The sequence below is a fragment of the Salvelinus sp. IW2-2015 genome, linkage group LG18 (assembly GCF_002910315.2).
Source record: "Salvelinus sp. IW2-2015 linkage group LG18, ASM291031v2, whole genome shotgun sequence".
NCBI classification, from domain to species: domain Eukaryota; kingdom Metazoa; phylum Chordata; class Actinopteri; order Salmoniformes; family Salmonidae; genus Salvelinus; species Salvelinus sp. IW2-2015.
The window spans coordinates 13,641,027-13,664,088 of record NC_036858.1 but is presented as its reverse complement, the minus strand read 5'-3'; the positions used below and the strand labels follow the sequence as shown (position 1 = coordinate 13,664,088).

The 23,062-nt window shown below is 42.3% G+C and overlaps 2 protein-coding genes across 2 annotated transcripts in view; one reads left to right on the top strand and one right to left on the bottom strand.

Annotated features, from left to right (window-relative positions):
• Positions 1 to 311: 311 nt before the first annotated feature.
• On the bottom strand, positions 312 to 6,366 carry LOC111978483 (retinol dehydrogenase 13). The gene is made up of 7 exons (XM_024008580.2): positions 6,170 to 6,366; positions 5,761 to 5,879; positions 3,753 to 3,908; positions 3,429 to 3,533; positions 3,063 to 3,275; positions 2,807 to 2,908; positions 312 to 2,619 (listed from the first exon to the last, which is right to left on the bottom strand). Exons 1-7 carry the CDS (start codon positions 6,232 to 6,234, stop codon positions 2,282 to 2,284), a joined length of 1,098 nt encoding a protein of 365 aa, XP_023864348.1. The 5' UTR covers positions 6,235 to 6,366; the 3' UTR covers positions 312 to 2,281.
• A 4,932-nt stretch (positions 6,367 to 11,298) lies between these two features.
• sbk1 (SH3 domain binding kinase 1) overlaps positions 11,299 to 23,062 on the top strand; it is a 21,205-nt gene continuing 9,441 nt past the window's right edge. The window contains exon 1 of the mRNA XM_024008579.2: positions 11,299 to 12,029. Coding sequence (XP_023864347.1) covers positions 11,992 to 12,029 — 38 coding nt within the window. The 5' untranslated portion in view covers positions 11,299 to 11,991. The remainder of the gene's footprint in view (positions 12,030 to 23,062) is intronic.

Sequence of the window (23,062 nt, the reverse complement as noted above, 5' to 3'; positions counted from 1 at the left end):
GAGAAATGAACATTAAATTCTCTGGCAACAGCTCTGGGGGACATTCCTGCAATCAGCATGCCAATTGCACGCTCCCTCAAAACTTGAGACATCTGTGGCATTGTGTTGTGTGACAAAACTGCACATTTTAGAGTGGCCTTTTATTGTCCCCAGCACAAGGTGCACCTGTAACGACCACGCTGTTTAATCAGCTTCTAGATATGCCATGCCTGTCAGGTGGATGGATTATCTTGGCAAAGAAATACCCACTAACAGGGATGTAAACAAATTTGTGCACAAAATTTSAGAGAAATAAGCTTTTTGTGCATAAGGAAAATTTCTGTWATCTTTTATTTCAGCTCATGAAACATAGGACCAACACTTTTCATGTTGCGTTAAACATTTTGTTCAGTATACAAATGCCTCAAGGCTCACACAGACATGTTTCTAAATTCTACTTCAAGGCAAGAATGAATAAATCACTGCAGAACCTTCATATAAGATACAGAAACAAAAAGGTCATTGTTCTCATTGTCAAAAGTGTTTCCGTAACACCATATTCTAGGTGGCCATTAAAGAATATATATATATTTTTAAATAATCTAAATGTATCTGTGCATGTTTAAGGAGAGCAATAACAGTGTCTCTTTTATGGCCCTTCATAACCATATGTACAAGTCTTTCTGGTATTCCACTTTACAAAACATTACCTGCTTTTCCAAATCAGAGGGATGTGGAAAATCCTTGATCTCCTATTACCCTCAGCTTTTTAGGATGGCACCAGGGAGTGTCATTGCTGGTAAACTGACACCAGATTTGGCTGGTGAATGGTATTCGTTTCCAGGGATCGATGCTCATCAGAGTACATTCGGATGGTTTTCTCTCAATCTGAATTTAGGGATTTTATTGACAGGAAGAGCCCTGTGAAATGGATCCCTCAGACAGTTCAGGGCTAATATATCCAAAGCACTTAGGCTGTGTGTATGCCAACAGTATCCARTAATGCATGCCAGCCTGGACAGTTTAATCAACAGTTTTCTGACTCCAGATAGTGAGGTGATGTGCTGTTATAAAGCAACAATGTAGCTACAGGAAAACATCAAGACATGTAAGTAAAAAAAAATTGGTAAGACACAGTCAAAGCTTGCAGAAGCTTTGTGGGGGGTTAAGAAACGTTTTCTTTGGTCTCCATTTTCTTCATTACATAAGTGGTCAAAATGTGTTTCCATTGGAGTCTGATAGCTCACCACCAGGTGGTGGTAATTGGCWGATTACAGTTTTTAAAACACTAGCAGAGCCTGTAGAACGCTAACCCTCTTCCTCACAAACGATTAATAATACATAAACCAGCCCAAACAAACATGACAGGGTTAAAGCATAAATACAGCTCCAGATTCCACAGTATGTGCTTATCTTAATCATGTCTTGATTAAATCCYAGAATATATATTTTTAAAGTTTTGGATCTATAATGCAACTCTAGGTATCTCATTATTGCGTATCCACTTTTCTGAGTCCGACTGCCACTCTAGTATTGTTAGATTAGCTCAGTGAATAATAGTATAATCAATGATAAGCAATTTCTTCTCCCGAGTGGCGCAGCGGTCTAAGGCACTGCATCTCAGTGCAAGAGGTGTCACTACAGTCCCTGGTTCGAATCCAGACTGTATCACATCCGGCTGTAATTGGGAGTCCCATTGGGCGGCGCACAATTGGCCCATGGTCGTCCGGAGTAGGCCATCATTGTAAATAAGAATTTTTTCTTAACCGACTTGCCTAGTTAAATAAATGTTAAATGTAAAAAATAATATGAGCCTCATCATGGCCAGATGAGGCAAGATTATACTTTACTTATTACAATACATGCATTGAGCTTGAGCCTGTGTGTTCAMTTCATAACACATTACAATTGTTTTAATAACAGTGATTTCCATTTCCTTCTGTCTCAGTATCTGGGCATGAAAGGTTTCCATAATTATTCAAGACCTTCAATTAACATTAAAATATAACTTGACATTGGTTGGAATGAAAACCTGCTCCCTCTGGAACCTACTGCAAGCCAACACTCACTGTGCTGTTGGACAAGTCACTTCTGTATCATTGCCTTGATAACGTCTCCAGATGTATGGACATTGGACAACCAGGTGAAATCAAGCATTAGTCTGTAGCATATGCCRATGTCTCGCGAGCCATAATCGAAATCTCCAGCTAGCTCCGATTTCATATTGTACATGCTCTTGTCGAGAGAAAATGGCGCCTATGCAAAGTCAACCGTTCACTGTGACTTCTTTCCATATCAGGGCTCATACTCCAGGGTTCACTCCTGTTTGCTCAAGCGCTGACAGTGCGTGCTTGGCTATGATCTTTGTGTCTGGGTCTGTGCTGGGCTTCTCTTGGGCCCCATTTGAGGCTGGCACTGCTGCTGATGGTGCCTGCTCCTGCTCCAGCCCCATCAGCCTGGCACTGGCCTCCCACAGCCTCCGGGACACCTCCTGGTCGAGGGCCTTGGGTGCTGGCTCCTTCTCTATCATGACGTCATAGTAGCAGCCCGTAACCCCCTCCAACTCCTCGGCCACGGCCAGATAGACACTAGGCTGGGCCCCCAGCTCTGGCCCCTTCACTAGGAGGGTGAAGAACGGACCTGCAGGGAGAGGCAGAGACATTAGGGGTCATTTGGAGCATTTTGTAAATAACTTTTCCTGAGTGATTGGGAGCTTCAACTATGACCTACTGAGCCTATTAATCTAAACTGATATGATGGTTTAGAAAACATTTTCACGTGAGTGGATCTCTAAGTGTAATAGACAATGAGAAGGCGGTGGACTCACTGAGCACTGAGCTGGAGAACTGCGATTGGTGGAGGCCAGTGTGTCTCCCCAGCTCTGTGGCAACAACCCCGGGGTGTAGGCAATTCACAGTGACCCCCGTACCTGTCACAACAAAGATTAACAACACAGTAATCAATACTGTAATAAATGGAAAATACAAACCCAACAACACAAAAATAACAAACCTACCCAAACAGAGTACAAACCTATCCACCCACACAGAGAACACACACACACACACACACACACACCTTACCTTCTAGCCTTTGGGCCAGTTCTCTTGTGAATAGAACGTTGGCGAGTTTGCTTTGGCAGTAGGCCCGTTTGGTGTCAAACTTCTTATTGTCCCAGTTGAGGTCGTTGAAATCGATCTCCCCGACGATGTGGGCGAGAGAGGTCAGGTTGACCACTCTGCTAGGGGCAGAGTCCTTCAGCTTTTCCAGCAGCAGATTGGTCAGCAAGAAGTGACCTGAAGAAACAGAGGAACACAGTAACATGAACATAAGACAATGTCCATATGCTCCTATATTATAGCTATGTATTTATAATACAATGTAAAGCAACAGTACGAAATAAAACCCTGCAGAAAGTGCACTCTACTTGGGAGTATTCAGGAACTTACCTAAATGGTTCACTCCAAACTGTATGTCAAACCCATCCTCTGTCTTCCCTGCTGGACATCTCATAACTCCTGCATTGTTTATCAGCACATCCACATGGTTTTCCTCTGCAACGACATGAAGAAAACACACACAGAGAGAGACACAGATACAGAGAGAGACACAGATAGAAACACAGAGAGAGACACAGAGAGAGAGAGAGAGAGAGAGAAACACACACACACACCATTGTCTGAGAATAGGGTGTAGCTCAACTCATAAAGTGGCCATTACTTTCAATGGGTCTCATTTGAGTTGATGTCTCTCCAGTGCGTACTTTAACTCACCTTGGTTGACTCTCTCTGCAAACTGGCGGATGGATTTGATGGAGGCCAGGTCTATGTGGCGTGCGTAAACATGAGGATTCAGTGTCTGCCCCCGGATCTCTTTGGCAGCCGCCTCACATTTCTCCATATCCCTGCACCCCATAATGATTCGACCACCTGATTAGATGGAAAAGGATAGGAAATGGGAAAGAGTAGCTACAGTTGAAGTKGGAAGTTTACATASACTTAGGTTGGAGTCATTAAAACTCGTTTTTCAACCACTCCACAAATTTCTTGTCAACAAACTATAGTTTTGGCAAGTCGGTTAGGACATCTACTTTGTGCATGGACACAGTAATTTTTCCAACAATTGTTTACAGACGAGATTATTTCACTGTATCACAATTCCGGTGAGTCATAGGCAAAATAGGCTAATTGACATCATTTGAGTCAATTGGCGGTGTACCTGTGGATGTATTTCAAGGCCTACCTTCAAACTCAGTGCCTCTTTGCTTGACATCATGGGAAAATTAAAAGAAATCAGCCAAGACCATAGAAAAAAAAATGTTAGACCCCCACAAGTCTGGTTCATCCTTGGGACCAATTTCCAAATGCCTGAAGTACCATGTTCATCTGTACAAACAATAGTACGCAATATAAACACCATGGGACCACGCAGCCGTCATACCGCTCAGGAAGGAGGACGCGTTCTGTCTCCTAGAGATGAACGTACTTAGGTGCGAAAAGTGCAAATCAATCCAGAACAACAGCAAAGGACCTTGTGAAGATGCTGGAGGAAACAGCTACAAAAGTATCTATATCCACAGTAAAACGAGTCCTATATCGACATAACCTGAAAGGTCGCTCAGCAAGGAAGAAGCCACTGCTCCAAAACCGCAATAAAAAAGCCAGACTACAGTTTGCAACTGCACATGGGGACAAAGATTATACTTTTTGGAGAAATGTCCTCTGGTCTGATGAAACAAAAATAATACTGTTTGGCCATAATGACCATTGTTATGTTTGGAGGAAAAAAGGGAGGCTTGCAAACCGAAGAACACCATCCCAACTGTGAAGCACGGGGTGGGCAGCATCATGTTGTGGGGGTGCTTTCCTGCAGGAGGGACTGGTGCACTTCACAAAATAGATGCATCATGAGGAGGGAAATTATGTGGATATATTGAAGCAACATCTCAAGACATCAGTCAGGAAGTTAAAGCTTGGTCACAAATGGGTCTTCCAAATGGACAATGACCCCAAGCATACTTCCAAAGTTGTGGCAAAATGTCTTAAAGACAACAAAGTCAAGGATTGGAGTGGCCAACACAAAGCCCTGACCTCAATCCCATAGACAATGTGTGGGCAGAACTGAAAAAGCGTAAAGCGTTGCGAGCAAGGGACCTACAAACCTGACTCAGTTACACATCTCTGTCAGAAGGAATGTGCCAACATTCACCCAACTTATTGTGGGATGCTTGTGGAAGGATACCCAAAACGTTTGACCCAAGTTAAACAATTTAAAGGCAATGCTACCAAATACTAATTGAGTATGTAAACTTCTGACCCACTGGGAATGTGATGAAAGAAATACAAGCTGAAATAAATAATTCTCTCTACTATTATTCTGACATTTCACATTCTTAAAATAAAGTGGTGATCCTAACTGACCTAAGACAGGGAATTGTTAATTGGATTAAATGTCAGGAYTTGTGAAAAACTGAGTTTAAATGTATTWGGCTAAGGTGTATGTAAACTACAGTTGAAGTCGGAAGTTAACTCATAATTAATACTAAGGTCGTTCTGGCTGTTTTCTCAAGCAATTATGGTTGCTTSAATTACTTGTAACAACTAGCCAATCACACAATAGTAAAGACAAACATTAAATAATAATCGTAGAACTATAATAATAGCCAGTGACCAGAATGGAATATAATTGCATTGTCTAAATATGTGCTCTGTAGCCTACTAATAAGCCCTTGAGTAAAATAAGTGGTTAGTTGCCGRTATGATGTAGCCAAATTCTCTGTACCTCTCTTGGCCAGTTCTTTGGCTGTCTCTTTACCAATCCCAGTGTTGGCTCCTGTTATGACCACGGTCTTCCCTGGTATTTTAGCCTTACTGGGACAAGGGCCTCCAGTAACATGGCTCCTATGGGGAGAATGACACAATCATAATTCAGAGTGACACACAAGCTGTTAAAGATGGTTTAGAAAGGTTTTGGCTACACATTACAACATGCAATGCAATGTAGCAATGTTAAATAGCACTGTGCATTATATATCTTTAACTGTGACACTGGCAGTTTCATAACATCAAACTCCTGATGGATTMGGGAGCTTTGTCAACCAGGTGCATAAACTGATGGCAGAAGGTATAGTTAAGTTAGTTGTGTTAGGATTCTTCTAGCTTTTTGAGAAGGAATTTCTTAGGCTACTCACTTCAATAAAACAGCGCACCCAAACACTGTTCCAAAGACCGAGACGGGCAGAATATATTTGCTCATCGTTTACGAAAGTTTACACACACAAATAACATAAGACAGGTTATAAAACTGCGAACAAACAGGAGKCTTTCATAATATCCTCATTGACAAGGTTAAAGGCGCACGGTAATACACGTCAATCCAGTTCACAGGCGTCTGACCAATCACGACGAAAACATTCGCCAATAGCATTATGGGACTTATAGTGCAACACTTTTTTTTATAATAACTGTGGCGTTACTCTCTTGTACCGCAAAATGTTCAAGGTGCTATGGAGAGAAATAGTAATTACGTATTTTTGTAGGCACTAAATAATCCACAATGGTTAGTTGGATAAAGTTTATGGGGAATTGAATGGCGTTTTGTAGGATAAACCCCGAAATTAAGGTCTGTGGTCAACACAGGRTTAGGAGATCTTATACATTTTGTTCTATGACATAATCTTCATTAYCTAGCGAGGAAGAGCGATGCCCAATTCAGCTGAGATGCATCCATCAATCCAAAGAAAGGATAGGCAGGAACTAGACAGCCCATAGTGCTGCCTTGTGGACAATGACTCCCATTATTAGGGCCAAAAACGAAACTTAAGAACCAGAAGTATAAAAATAGCACATATAGAACAGATCTACCTARCTGTTCTTAGACTTGCTTTCAATGAGAATGACAGATTTATAACTCACATTTGCCCAAAAATATACATATTGCAGCTTTAACCACAGAATTAGTKATTKGAATACTTAATAGGATCTCTATGATGTTAACATTCTAATTCAGRAAATTAAGAAGAACTAGGCTTACTTGGTATTAAATCAAAGTCTTTGGAGTAGGTGTCCCAACTGACGAATACCCCTGCAGAAGCCTGAAGTGCAGTGTGACATTTTGATATTCCCACTCTTGTGATGGGTTATAAACCAGTCTCTGTACATGTTTCCCAACTGTTCATTTTTTTATCGTTTGTCAGTTTTTTTGTGCTTTTTAAGAACAACCATCAATGAAGTATTTGTGAAAGTGTAGCACTAGTTCTACAGCTGCACCATTGAGAGCATCTTGACTGGCTGCATCACCGCTTGGTACGGCAACTGRAAGGCACCCGAACGCAAGGTGCTACACAGGGTGGTGAGTACGGCCCAGTACATCACTGGGGCCGAGCTCCCTGCCATCCAGGACCTCTATACCAGGAGGTGTCAGAGGAAGGCGCAAACTATTGTCAAAGGTTCCAGCAATCCAAGCCATAGAATGTTCTCTCTGCTACCGCACGGCAAGTGGTAACAGTGCACCAAGTCTGGAACCAACAGGACCCTGAACAGCTTCTACCCCCAAGCCATAAGACCGCTAAACAAGACTGCTAAATAAATTATCAAATGMCTACCCAGAATACCTGCATTGACCCTTTTTTMCACTAACTCTCTTGCATTGACTCTATGCACACACACTGGACTCCACACACTCACACATACTTACACTGACACACCAACACATACATACACACCACTGGAGGCTGCTGAGGGGAGGACGGCTCATAATAATTGCTGCAACGGAGCAAATGGAATGGCATCAAACACATGGAAACGATGTGTTTAATGTATTTGATACCATTCCACCWATTCCGTTCCAGGCATTACCACAAGCCCGTCCTCCCCAATTAAGGTGCCACCAACCTCCTGTGATAAACACACACACTACATATGCCCACACACACATAACGCGCACACATGCATACTGACGCCACACAAACACTCACACACACACACACACACACACACACTTTTCATACTCACCACACTCGCTGCTGCTGTTTATTATCTATCCTGTTCCCTAGTCACTTTAGCACTACTATATGTACATAGCTAACTCAATTACCTCCTACCCCTGCACATCAACTCGGTACTCGTACTCCCTGTATAAAGCCATGTTATTTTTCCTCGTTATTGTTTTTCGTTYTTCACTGTGTATTTATTCCTCGTGTCACTATTTATATTTTTTATCTTTAACTCTACATTGTTTGAAAAGGATCCGTAAGTAAGAATTTCACTGTTAGTCTACACCTGTTGTTTACGAAGCATGTGCCAAATAACATTTGATTTGAATATGTGGTTATTGTACTAACCTCTACTGTAGGTGTTACACTTTCTCTGGTAAGTGCCTTTAAAAAAAAATGAACAGTCACACCCACACAGGGCTTTGGTCCAGTGAAAACGAAATACATTTTTGGCTTTTATAATTCTTTCCTTATTATGGCTCTAACGCCATTATTATGACCTCTCTCTCGCTCTCGCTCTCTCTTGCTCTTGCTCTCACTCGCTCTCTCTCTCTCTCTCTGGTACAGGGTGACCCCCTGTCTGCATTGTACATTAGGACATGTCTTATTGATGTTCTCTAAAGAGATGCTGATGATCCCAGACACGTCCTCTCAAGCTGACCCAACATCAGTGGAGTAAACAAGTCTCCTATGCTGTCAGAACAGCTCAGTGTCTAAGCCAAATTTATAACCAGGGGCGCAACTTTCACTGGGGACAGGGGGGAAATGCCCCCCCCCCCCCCCCCCCCCATTCTGAAATTGCATTTTCGTCCCCCCCAGTTTTATCATTGGAATGTGATACAAAACGAGTCAACGGTGTGTTTTAGAACCATGCGGACACCTCCGAGCGGTCGGATAGGCTGTTTGGAGTGTTTATCTGACTGGATAAAAAAAAATATTAAAAAATGATGTCCCCCATCACTTCTAAAACCAAAGTTGCACCCCTGTTTATAACACARATCTAAGCTCTCCATATCTAGACCACCCTCCCCTTGAACACTCTCCTCTTGTTATATAACACTMGGACATTACAAACAATGTATGGGGCAAGGATGGATATTCACAGACCTTCTTGCACTGGCAATAGGAAATAGAGAGTGAGAATAAAGGTTAGGAAGATTACATTTCATGATGACATTTTTTTGCCATGCTTTGATTTATTTTCAGAGGAATTAGAGAACAAATGTAAGCATGACAGGCCACTGATGTTATTAAATCCTTTTTAGAAAGAAAAACAGRGCAGTGAAACAGTCCACTGTTTTATAGTTCACTTTGCTGAACAAGAAAACAAGTTTGAGAACAGAGAGAAAGGAGGCCACCCCTGTAAATGAGAGGCTGAGGTGACACACAAAAGTGAAAACTAGGACAAGAGCAATGAAGGTCTGGTGTCTGAAAAAAAGAGGAGAGAGAGAGAGATGGAGGAAGGAAGGAACGATACAGAGCAACTTCTCTGGAGAGAGAAAGAGGGAGAGAGAGAGAGGGAGAGAGGGGAGAGCAGACAAGTGGTGTTGCTCTATTTGTTCACGGCTCAAGCCCCCCTGGACTTACTTGACCCACACCGCTCCCTGTTGTCAGTCCACAGTACTTGACCTTCAACATGATTTATGACAGCCTACTTCTCACTCTCTGCCTCACTGCTTCTTGCCCAATTCCCAAAGAGTGTGAGAAGTCTTGAACCTCTCAAAAGGTGAGATCATCGWACTGATGATACTTTATCAACTAACTGTCTTTTCAATACATGTTACTTGAACAGGAAAAGACTGCAATAGAATACCCTGAGGTCACTGATATTGTTTCAAGACAAAGGTAGAGGCAGACATACTCTCAGTACTGACATACACTCACCGAACAGTTTTATTAGGTACGCCCATCTAGTACCGGGTCGGATCCCCCTTTGCCACCAGAACAGCCCGAATTTTTGGGGGCATTCTACAAGGTGTCAGAATCGTTCCACAGGGGCCTTGGTCCTTGCTGACGCGATGGCATCACACAGTTGCTGCAGATTGGACGACAGCGCATTCATGCTGCGAACAGCCCGTTCCATTTCATCCGAAAMATGCTCTATTGGGTTGAGATCTGGGGACTGCTCAGGCCGCTCAAGTTAACTGAACTTGCTGTCATGTTCCAGGCCATGTTTTTTCACTCAATTGTCCAGTGTTGGTGATCGCTGGAGCCGCTTCTTCTTGTTTTTAGCTGATAGGAGTGGAACCCGGGGTGGTCATCTACTGCGTTAGCCCATCTATGACTGAGGAGTTGTGCATTCCGAGATGCCGTTCTGCACACCACTGTTGTACTGCGCCGTTATTTGTCTGTTTGTGGCCCGCCAGTTAGCTTGCACGATTCTTTCCATTCRCCTTCGACCTCTGTCATCAACAAACTGTTTTCGCCCACAGGACTTCATCTGACTGGATGTTTTATGTTTGTGGCAAAATTCTCGGTYACACCTAGACACTGTCGTGTGTAAAACTCCCAGGAAGGCGGACGTTTCTGAGATACTGGGTCCGGCGAGCATGGCACCGACGATCATACCACGATCAAAGTTACTTAGGTCACTATTTTTCCCCCTTCTAATSTTCAATCGAACAGTAACTGAATGCCTCAATGCCTGTCTACCTGCTTTATATAGCAAGCCACGGCCAGGCGAGTCACTGTCTGTAGGAGCGATCCATTTTCGTGAACGGGGTGGTGTACCTAATAAACTAGCCGTGTAGTTGTTACAGAGGCTGAAGCACATTTTTCTTTCCCCTTCCGTGGGCTGATCCTGTCCTGGTTATGTGTGTAACCAGCTTATCTTCCACACCCTGTAGYCCTAGGCTGTCTTAGTTCTGGAGCAGTGGGTCTTGAGTGGAACAAATGGCCAGCCTGAGGGGGATATGGCGATGACGAGTTCCCAACCGTTCAACTCCTCTACTCGTCAACCTTTCTGATCCGTGATTTCTGATGACGCTCACAAAGGATTAGTGGGGGACTATGCGCTAAGGTTGATAAGGTTATCCCTGTTATTCTAATCCCATTCCACCAATCCAATCTATTCAGGATGACAAAGATGCCTGCATGCCTGCCTGTTGTTAAACATGGCCAGGGAACCACCAACCAGTAAATTAATTGACAGTACATGAGGCCATAAACTACTGAATTATGCAACAGTCATTGGTGTGGTAAGTCAAAGACATATTGYCAACAAACCCCAGGCGCTAGGACCCAGTGCACGTGAGAGCGCGCTTCTGCTGCCAGAAGGTGGAGTGGTGGAGACGACGAGACGGGAGGGAACAATGAAAGAGCTGGCTGGTAGTGCTAAGCAGCAGAGAGATTGGGAACAGTTGTGAAAGGGAGAGTGAAAAGCAACAATAGCACCCTGATTCAAAGAGGATAAAAATTGAGAAACTGTGAATAGGTGCAGATAGAGAGTCGGGTCATTTTCCACGCAGGCTGAAAAGTATGCTGCAAATGAATGGATTTGGTGTGTGGTGTTGAATTGGGTCATGCAGACCCCAAGAAGAGCGAAAGATAAACAAACACCCGCCTCTAGTTGCCTCGCAGGTTGAGGGTAGATGTGCGCTTTCGAGAGACAAACGGGCAATCTTACCGACCATCGCCAAACCATAGAAGACAACGGAGTCAATTCTCCATTGGCACCGAATAACCCTAAATAGAAGAGCGCCTTTACGCACGGAACCAAACAGAGAATTACTACCAACACAGAGGAGAAAACAAGACACAAAGACGGACCTGAAGTCAGTTCACACTATAGGCTATTCATTTTTCAGACAAGAGAACCCTGCATAATTGAAACAAAAACAGAACTGCAGTTTAAAAATAKAACTTTCATATATGGACTCATTCGTTGATGTTGAAATATGATTCATTTAATTTAAAATAGAATAGTTTAAAAAACAGGAGATCTCGTCGGTTTATTGCCACCAAACCCCGGTGAATCAACCGGTCAGTTGAAGAGCGCAGGGGCTCCTCGCGCTGCGCAAATGCAGGACCATGGAGGAGACAGACAGGTCGCCAGCAGGTGAGTTAAGTTACAACCTCTGATTGGACTTCACTATCYCACACACAGATCGTGTGAAAGTTACCTCATTAGCATATGCATACATCTTGGGAAATATGATGCAATGGCAACTTGAATCATAAACGCAAGGAACCGTTATTTATTGGTCAGTCTGTGTTTGCTTGTTTGTTATTGTGCTTTAGGCTATGTGCATAATTTTTAGTGTAGCCTAGTCTCTAAAGATMTTCAGTGGTCTTTGCAAGTGGATTGTGGACTATTCATTCAACAAATTGTGATCATTATTTCACATAGATTTTAAGAACCATYTTCACTAGGCTTTCACTACTCACCTATGCAATATGTTTTCTTTGAGGAAAAGGTGACATCTTCAAAATCGTCTCTATTGTACCTATGTCCTTTTTTTTTTTTTTTTACAATTAAAAGGATTTGATGAGCACAGACATACCTTCAAGGTTGACGGGCTATTCAGTATATTCTCCAGGTGAATTTGAATGTGTGTTTCTCTCTAGGTGGATGTMATTGAGTTTTCCTCCACACATTTCCATAGTATATGTACATTTTAAATCAGGCAGGATTTCCTTTCCCAGCCAGCACTTTGCATTTGTTATTTAGCACCATTATGCACTAATAGAGTAACAAAATGGGCACTCTGAAGCACCATAAAGCGAGTGTACACTCTGGTCAGTGGCGTTAACATCTCACTGATAAGGGCATGTAATACATTTAAATGAGTGTCTGACTCTAAATGAAACATGATGACGGTGAAGAGTTGGACATTCATTTTGTTCACCATTTATTGCTTGATGACAAAGCGTTACTTCCTTGACCTTGCAGGGCAATCACAGGACCATTGTTCACTAACAGCATGGTAAAGTGTTCATTAACAACTTCGTGAAGCCAGTATGTTACTGTACTATATGAATAAATCACAGTACAGTTTCACTCTATATACTGGAAAATAGTTAAATCCCATACTGTATAATTCATGGTAGCGTATCATACACTGTAGCGTACCATATATATATATATATATATAATAGAACACGCTGTACTGTCGACAGTATGCACACCACTCTGCCCTGTTTTGCAATTAACACTGAGCAGTACACCTACTGCATAGCCTATGTCCTGTGTAGCGTGTAGACAGGGGGCAGGTTGGACACGAGAGACCTGGTGGGCTGGTAAATCATGACACACTTTGGTGGCAGGTAAATTGATGTGCTTAACTGAATGGATAGGCGTGATGTTTGATCAGCGGCATCTACAGCGGTGGCATTCCATCCGAAGTCAACGAGTGAGAGGATTGGACTTGATTGGATTGCAGCCCATCTGGTTCAGCGATCTCAGCAGCCTCAGCAATCAATCCAGCCTGATGTCACCACAGGGTTGGCGTTTGGCGGTAGGATCCCCCCATCGTCATGGTAATACATCAAGGCCTGATTCTCTGGTTACAGTGGTCCCCTCCAGCCAATGGCCAAGTTTCTCTTTAGATCCTCCTCATCATAATACAGCCAAACTGTGTCTCTCTCCCAGCCTGTACTAGACTCTTCTAGACTCTAGTCTACTACAGTTGTTGTCAGTACAGCTGTGGAGTCACGGTTACCCATKCATTTCATATCAAAGAGATTAATTATCCTCCCTGCCTTGGGGAAGGCTGCTGTGTTTCGCTCCCATTTCATGTCCTCAATCCTATAGTGTCAGTCATGACATTAAACATTCCTATACTGTAGTGTGCATACAGGGTGAGGGGGTATACAGTATATTTTCCTATTGGCTGGCTGAGCACAGATTTTTGACTGTTGAGTGGTTTTGTGTGGCTCTACTGTTTTGATAATTGCTTTTGCATGATACAGACTAGTCATTTCATGTGGAATGGTGTACTAGCTARTTCATGTTGAATGGTGCTCTACATCCMTATAGTTCAATCCATTGTAGTTAGCAGTAGCACACTGTCTAGTTTCTTTGAATCTAGCTGCTCTGCTCAAAATAGAGCAATAATAGGTGGACAGTTGACTGCTCTCTGGGTGTTTACCCTCGGGTAGGGTTACCACTCTGTGCTGTGGTCCGTGTTGTCCAGTCCCTCTCGGCGTGGTGGCGAGGTGATGCCTTACTGTGCTTGACCGTCCCTGACCGTCCCTGACAGCTCTCAGCAGAAGCAGCAGGTGTTGAGGCGGGCATGAGAGAGAGAAAGAGAGAGGGAGTCAAGTGGCACCCGCACGGCCCACAGGCTCAGTGGGGGGGTGGAGGACAGAGAAGAGAGAGCCGGATCAGCAGAGTGAAGGTGATTTGTCAAAATMAGTGGATGTGGCCCCGGCTGCTGGTCTGTCCAATCACCGGCCAGCAGGAAGTCTCCAATGTTACGMGCCTGTGTGAGGAGAACTGAGAAGTGKTACTGTAGCTAGCTCTCCTCGTACCTGGCTCTACTGGCACTCGTGCTGTTAAGGTAGAMGATTCAGTTATTTACTACTGAGTGGTGGACCACGGAGCTAGATAACACTCACAGGGRGTTCCTATTGAACAGGTTGTTTATTGAGGTTATATTGAATAAAGTGTTTTGTTGTTCCTCTCAAGCATGTCCTCGGTGCTGACAAACTGTGATACAGTGCGTGTGTGCGTGACAGTGGAAATCCCTCAGAGAAGGAAYGGGAGGACCATCCTACTCAGTGAATTTCATTWAAAAAAATGTTTTAAGTTGAAACTATACTAAARATATTCACGTCACCAAATAACTGGTTAAAACACTGTTTTGCAATGAAGGTCTACAGTAGCCTCAACAGCACCCTCTAGGGTAGACCAATGGTGTAGCCGGAGGACAGCTATTTTCTGTCCTCCTCTGGGTAGGTTGWCTTCAATACAAAACCTAGGAGGCTCATGGTTCTCACCCACTTCCATAGACTAACACAGTAATTATGACYACATCCAGAGYACGTCCTCCAACCTATCAAAGRTCTTGCAGCATAAACTGAAATGTTGTCCARGCAATCAAAGGTTCAGAGAATTACTCTATTACCGGAAGCATAAGCTGCATAAACTACAGCTAGCTAGCARTGCAGTATGGTGAGTTGTTGACTCAAAGAGAGAGAAGGACAATAGTTGAATAATTTTTAACAAATTCATTTATCTTTCAAAATTATTTCATTGTGTRGTGCACTAAAATCCATAAGTGAAGGGAAAAGCTGAGAGGAGGAGAGCGCGTAGATGTGAGAAAGAATTATACAACGAGCAAAGTGATGATGCRGTATGTGGTTCCTATGAAAGTGAAATGTGTGTGCGGGTGATCAGTGGTGTATTCATTCTGCCGATTCGGTTGCAAAACATTTCTTAAACAGAAGCAAGAGGAACGAAACTTGGATGAACCTACCTGAATTTGTCCAATAGAAACTCTCGTTTTAGTTGCAAAACGGAATGCAACTATTTYGACTAATGATTACCCCTCAGATCAGCTAGATACAGGCAAGAGTGTGCAAAACGGTATTGAAAGTGTCACTGTCAGTCACCTTGATTACTCCAATTTGTCTCTCGACCTGTGCACCTACATTCTGAACTTTTATTTGTAGGCTAGGTTGTAGCAACCGCATGATGGGTAMATGGCAAATGTGAGTAGCTAAACCTATCAATGTCATATGAATGACGGTCATCCAATATGCTGTAATAGAAAACGGCACCTACCGACGCGCGTGTGAGAGATTATGAATTTTCAGCCGAGACAAAAGGTATAGTCCATTAGGGCCTGGGAGAGAGAAGTGAGTCAGACTATGAAATCAAATTATTTATTTCATTAGTCTCCTGTTTACATTTCTCAAGAATCGAGAAGAGGGAATTGAGAAGGTGGACTTTAGAAGCTATGAAGAGCGCAAACTCTCCATATTGATTTGCTGTGGGGACATTTGCTGTGTCAGACACCCACTCCCCCACTTTTTAGAATCAGTAGGCCATTTCCTCAGAATGGAATGTAAAGAGCGGCCATGTTGTTTCATTTCATTGAAGGTTTTTGACCCCTCTAACACAGCAGCTAAAGTAGACCTAATGATGACATTAATACAGCTATGATTGAATATCTCGAGCTGTTTAAAGTAGTGACCCAGTTTACAGGCCATAGCTTTTAAATAAAGCTTTTTTAATATATTCTTTATATCGGCTGATTCGCCTCAACTCAAGCTTATGACATGACCTTCATCACAGAATGAACTTTTTTCCTCACAGGCTACAATTAACTCTGATTGCGTTATTCATACAGTTTTAATTAAATGGCCAGACTCAGAGTATAGGATGCTACTGTGTAGATGAGATTCCTACTGCAGTATTAAAGTGTAAGAGAGAGATGTCCACTTGAAGTTGCCAAGCTGCGTCTATTTTCAGGGGAGACGGTTCCCATGGAAATGTAATGTTAAAGGTCCAATGCAGCCGTTTTTATCTCAATATCAAATCCTTTCTAGGTAACAATTAAGTACCTTACTGTGATTGTTTTCAATTAAAATGGTCAAAAATAAACAAAAATAGCTTCTTTGCAAAGAGKAATTTCTCAAGCAAGAATTTTGCTAGGACTATCTGGGAGTGCCCACTGGACAAAAACTGGTTGAATCAACATTMTTTCCAATCATTTCAAKCCAAAATGCATTGCGATGACCAGGGGCATCATTTTTCAAACACTTGAAACAGCTTTGTCCTGCTATCTAGAGACAAAACTGTTGTGCTTAGTAAAAAATAAGTATATTTTTCTACATATCTAAGCATACCTTTTGAGCTGTCTGTATCCTCCTGACTGGTGTTTTTTTTAAATTTATTTTAGAAACTAAATATGTTTCTCTGCATCTTTGCAAAAATCTGTAAATGATTGAAAGGAATGTGAATCTTATTCAGTACWTTTAGTAATTGCTTTTCTAAAGTCTACCAACCTTGTCAGCAGGCATGCRAGCTAAGATAGTTAGACAAGCTAGCTACTCTAACTTGATTGATAGCCTGAAATGGCTTCTTGGTAGCTAGTTATGAGGTTGGGAGATTGGGAACTTATCTGGGCTAGCTAAAGGCAAATTCATAAAATTGCTAGGTGGCTAGTAATATTACAGAGAAACAACCAAAAATACAAATAAAAGTTTTTTTTTTTTTAAAACAGGACAAATCTGAGTGGGCATGTGCCCCTGTGCCCCCTATGGGCATGATGTCTTTGGTGATGATGTGGAAAACTGGATGAATTAGCAAAAACTCATCAACGTAAGGGAATTTCATGTTTTTGGGTTGATTTCACATTGAATTCACGTTAGTTGACAACTCAACCAAATGTWAATCAAAACTAGACGTTGAACTGACATCTGTGCCCAGTGGGTGGTCTGCGTGGGGAGGGTAAAACTGAAAACTAGCTGTTACTGGCAGAGAGGTTTGAAACTCTCTTTCACATTGTTCTATTAACTAATGTATTGCCTGGTGATGTCACCAAAACTCAATCCCACCAAAACAGGCAAAAATTCAGGTGGTCTTTTCAAACAGCTCTTACAGCTCCCATGGCATCATCAATTTTCCCAATTGCACAGTATTATTCCAACCTCATAGTGTGGAAATATATATAAAACACAGGAAATCATATTTTTGACTGCACTGGGCCTTTAATTTAACACCAATATGAAAGACAAAAGAGCCTAATTATTGATGTGTTCTCATGTTGAGATGAATAGGCACTCAAACACGAGGCCAATACTGTACAGATAGAACATTACAGTGAATATGGGAAAAGGATGAGATGAGGCACGAGGGATCAATTAAAGATTCAAGACCAAACAATCTTTACAACAAAACAACGCTAAGTTTAGTAAAGAACAAAGGAGACATACAGTACCTTCAGAAAGAATTCATATCCTTGGACTTCTTCCACACTTTGTTGTGTTACAGCCTGAATTCAAAATGGATTAAATAGATTTAAAAAAAATCTCACCCATCTATAGACAATACCCCATAATGACAAAGTGAAAACATGTTTTCAGAAATGTTTGCACATTTATTACAAATAAAAAACAGAAATACCTTATTTACATAAGTATTCAGACTCTTTGCTATGACACTACAAATTGAGCTCAGGTGCATCCAATTTCTTTGATCATGATTGAGATGWCACTACAACTTGATTGGAGTCCACCTGTGGTAAATTAAATTGTTTGGACATGACCTGTCTATATAAGGTCCCACAGTTGACAGTGCATGTCAGAGCAGATAATATACCCRCATAAAGTCCAAGGAACTGTCCGTAGATCTCCAAGATATAAATTGGGATGAGGCATAAATCTAGGGACGGCTATTAAACAATTTCTAGAGTGTTCAAAGTTTCCAAGAGCACAGTGGTCTCCATCATATGAACATTTAAAAAATATGGAACTAAGCAGACTCTGCCTAGASCTGGCTGTCCGCCCAAACTGAGAAACCGGGCAWGAAGGACCTTGGTCAGAGAGTTGACCAGGGACCCAATGACCACTCTAACAGAACTACAGAGTTCCTTGGCCAGGATAACAGTCTCTACAGCACTTCACCAATCTGGGCTTTATGGGAGAGTGGCCAGACGGAAGCCACTCCTGAGAAAAAGGCACATGACAGCACGCCTGGAGTTTACAAAAAGGCACGTGAAAGACTCTGAGATCAGAGTCAGACAAAATATTCTGTGGTCTGATGATACTATTGAACATTTTGGCCTGAATGCAAAGCGCTATGTCTGGAGAAAACAAGGCACAGCTCATCACCCGTCTAACACCATCCCTACTGTGAAGCWTGMTGGTGGCAGCATCATGCTATTGGGATGCTTTTCAGCGACAGGGACTGGGAGACTGGTAAGGATAGAGGGAACAATGAATGCCAAATACAGGGAAATCCTTGATGAGAACCTGCTTCAGAGTGCAAACGACCTTAGACTGGGGCAAAGATGTATGTTCCAACAGGACAATGACCCCCAAGCATACAGCCAAAGCAATGCTGGATTGGCTTCAGAACAAGAATGTGAAAGTCCTTGAGTGGCCCAGCCATACAAACTGAGACAAAAAATAAAACATTTTGGCATTAGTCTCGCAAGGTTCATCTCTATTCTCATCTCAAGCCAAGAGTTTGTTCAGTAAAGGTCGTCTGGCTAWTTCACTAGCCATCTCATGTCTCGGCATATGGAGGTCCAGGCTGTTACTGTAGACCATTTTAATATAATAATACAGTTTTTGCAATTTAACAGAAATGTTTGTGTGTGTGTGTGTGGTTCACGCAGTTTCTTCTGTCTGTTAGTGTGGACTATTCTGGACCTTAAATGGTATGTTTTTGTCTGTTAGGGCATTCTGGGCTTCAAAGGGGATGTCTTATCTGTTAGGGTTAGCGAAGTAAACGACCTCTGCGCTGATGGCTGCTAGAGGTCAGTTTTCAGTTCACAGCACAGGAAATATTGCAGAAAATACCTAATGGCTACATGTGGTGATCTCTAGAGTCTAGAACAGTGTTACAAAAAATAGCGAGTAAGGGGGCCACTTTGGGTTGAGACAATCATTCAGAGGGCCTCACAGATRTTTAATTTGTTGTACTTTGTCTTCCAATATTATCAATMATCAATTGAGAGCAAATTCAGAGCAATAGAGCACATGCAATTGATTTGATGTACAGCACATCACAAATATATACATACACTCATCAAATAGGCTACATCACATGTATAAGACCCGTATTAAGGGTTACTTCAGTAGTTGGATGAGCGAAAATGTCCCTTCTGCTCCTTGACCGAATTCATTCTAAATGTATAGTCTGTTGTTGTTATCCTTGTGAGGCAATCCAGGTGTGCATTGGTCAGTCTGTTTCTCTGTTTTTGTTTCATTGTTGAAAATGTTGCTTCACATGAATAAGTGCTGACCAATAATTGTGTCACCTTTTGCACACACTGCTTCAGAAGTGGATACTCTGTCTGACACAAGGCTCCAGAAATGGGTAACACCTGATCTTAGTTCACCTTGCTATGTCCCATGTGCCTGCAGCTCCACTATCTCAATCTCTATTCCAGCACGGTCAGGACAGTGCTTCTACACCTGCATTGCTTGCTGTTTGGGGTTTTAGGCTGGGTTTCTGTACAGCACTTTGAGATATCAGCTGATGTAAGAAGGGCTATATGAATACATTTGATTTGATTTGATGACTGGGGTCAGAGGTGACACTGGCACATGAAAGGGGTTCTCAATGAAGTTGAAAAACTCCTTGTACTCCATGATATTCTTGAATCTTGACTCAAACTCCAACTTCAGCTCTTCCAACACACGCACAAATGCATCATAGCTAAAATGTTGCAGTATGTCTGGGTTGGATGTGGTGACTGCTCTGAGCTTTGGGAAATGAACAAACGGCCTGTCAAACAAACAGTGTGGTGATTTTATTTGGAAATGCTGTGACCACACGCAGCATTTTGCCCGGAGTTTTAGCTTTCCCTTGGAGCTGGAGATTCACCGTGTTCAGGTGGCAGGTGATGTCAGTTAAAAAAGAAAGCTTTAATACCCACTGTGGATCATCCAGCTCTGGCTCCTCTCCCCCCTTGCTTGCAACAAATTCACGGATTTAAGGGAGGAGAGAAATCTTMCCAAAAACTCTGCCACGAGACAGCCATCTCACCTCTTGTATTCTATCTGGTATTCCTCCGGAAACTCGCGGAATTGCCGGTGATTCAGTGCCCTCGCAATAATAATGTTCACCCACGCACACGACTTGCTGCATCACATTCTGTAAGTCACAGTCTTTGAGTGTTTCCTGATGAATGATACAGTGAAATGTAACAAATTCGGGAATATCCTCTACCTTTCTCATCAGGCCTATGAGTCCRTTCTCKTTCCCTKYCATYTTTGGGGCYCCGTCYGTGCACACAGATGCCAGATTTGACCAGTCAATATTATCAGCAAAGAATGTAACAAGGACTTTCAGAATATCCTCTCCTCGTTTTTGTCCCTAAAGAGGCAGTGAACATAGAAGTTCCTCTCTGAACGACTCATTTTGAGGGAAGCGGACACAAACACATAATTGGGCAATGTCACTTACATCAGTGCTTTCGTCAAGCGCAATACTAAAACACAGCGCCACGGARATGTCAGTAATCAGTTGCTTACCGAAGTRCTCGTCAATGTCTTCTATCCYTCTTGTTATTGTRGAGTCTGAGAGTTGCAGTCCCTTAATTTGCTTTAAAATAGCTTCCTTGTTTGTGAAATCAGCATACAATATTTGGGCTGAGGCCACAAAACATTCTTTGACAATCTCTGCGTCTGTGAAGGCCTAGTTTCTCGCGAATATCCAAGCAATCTCTGCAACAGTGCTAGATCTGTCCATCATTTGTTGTTGTCCTTTGAGCTGRGCTATTTTGTTGTTTCTGATGTTGCTTTGTGGCGGATATATTTTGTCAAAGTGGGCATGATGTGACTGGAAATGTCACTCTACATTTTCTCGTTTAAAACTATTGACTGCCTTCTGGAAAATAAGACAAAGTGAGCTGGTCCCATCATGCAGTTCAAAAAAATACTTGTCTGTCCATTTCTCTTGGAACTTTCAGTCGATTTSCTTCTCTTAGCCATCGAAGCCACATTAGCTATGTTAGCTACGTTAGCTAGCTGCATTTCCCCGCAGCCATCTTCCTCTTTTTCCTGGTTCTCCGGTGGTTGTTTGTTCATAGCCGTCACGTTGTTCTCCAGCTCTTCCCCCTCATTTTCATTGTCAATAGATTTACGTTTATTTTTTACAATAAATCGATCCATGTCGCCAGACGACAAAATTAGCTAGTAGCAAACTGAAATGTGTCAGTCGCTGTAGCTGAGCAGTTGCGTTTTATTTCGGCAAACGTTCTGAAATTGTATCATTGTTATGTACTATGAATGGAAAATAGGAAAATTACTGCGAGCCGCAATTTAAAGGCTTGCCGGCCCCTTGCGGCCTGCGGGCCACGTAATGAGTACCACTGGTCTAGAGCAATGAAGGTTCAGAGGTGCTAAGAATGACATGAATTGTGAATGAGGAACTGGAATAGATCTCTCACTGCAATCCGCTCACCCATTTTAATGGCAGTCATACTGTATTATTTAACTAACATACCTTTATTTAAGTGTTTTGATCTTAGTAGATACAGTTGAAGTCGGAAATTTACATACACTTAGGTTGGAGTCATTAAAACTTGTTTTTCAAGTTTATAACGGATAAATAAAATAAAATAGTAAAACCACTCCACAAATTTCTTGTTAACAAACTATAGTTTTGGCAAGTCGGTTAGGACATCTACTTTGCGCATGACACAAGTCATTTTTCAAACAATTGTTTACAGACAGATTATTTCACTGTATCACAATTCCAGTGGGTCAGAAGTTTACATWCARTAAGTTGACTGTGCCTTTAAACAGCTTGGAAAATTCCAGAAAATTATGTCATGGCTTTAGAAGCTTCTGATAGGCTAATCGACATAATTTGAGTCAATTGGAGGTGTACCTGTGGATGTATTTCAATCAAGGCCTACCTTCAAACTCAGTGCATCTTTTCTTGACATCATGGGAAAATCAAAAAAGAAAAAAAAAAGTGTAGACCTCCACAAGTCTGGTTCATCCTTGGGAGCAATTTCCAAATGCCTGAAGGTACCACGTTCATCTGTACGAACAATAGTACGCAAGTATAAACACACGGGACACGCAGCCGTCATACCGCTCAGGAAGGAGACGGTGTCGAAAAGTGCAAATCAATCCCAGAACAACAGCAAAGGACCTTGTGAATATGCTGGAGAAAACAGGCACAAAAGTATCTATATCCACAGTAAAACAAGTCATATATCGACATCAGCATCAGCAAGGAGAAGCCATTGCTCCAAAACGCAATAAAAAGCCAGAACTACAGTTTGCACTGCAACTGGGCACAAAGATCATACACTTGAGAAATGTCCTCTGGTCTGATGAAACAAAAATAGAACTGTTTGGCCATTAATGACCATCGTTATGTTTGGAGGAAAAGTTGGAGGCTTGCAAGCGAAGAACACGCATCCCAACCGGTGAAGCATGGGGGTGGCAGCGTCATGT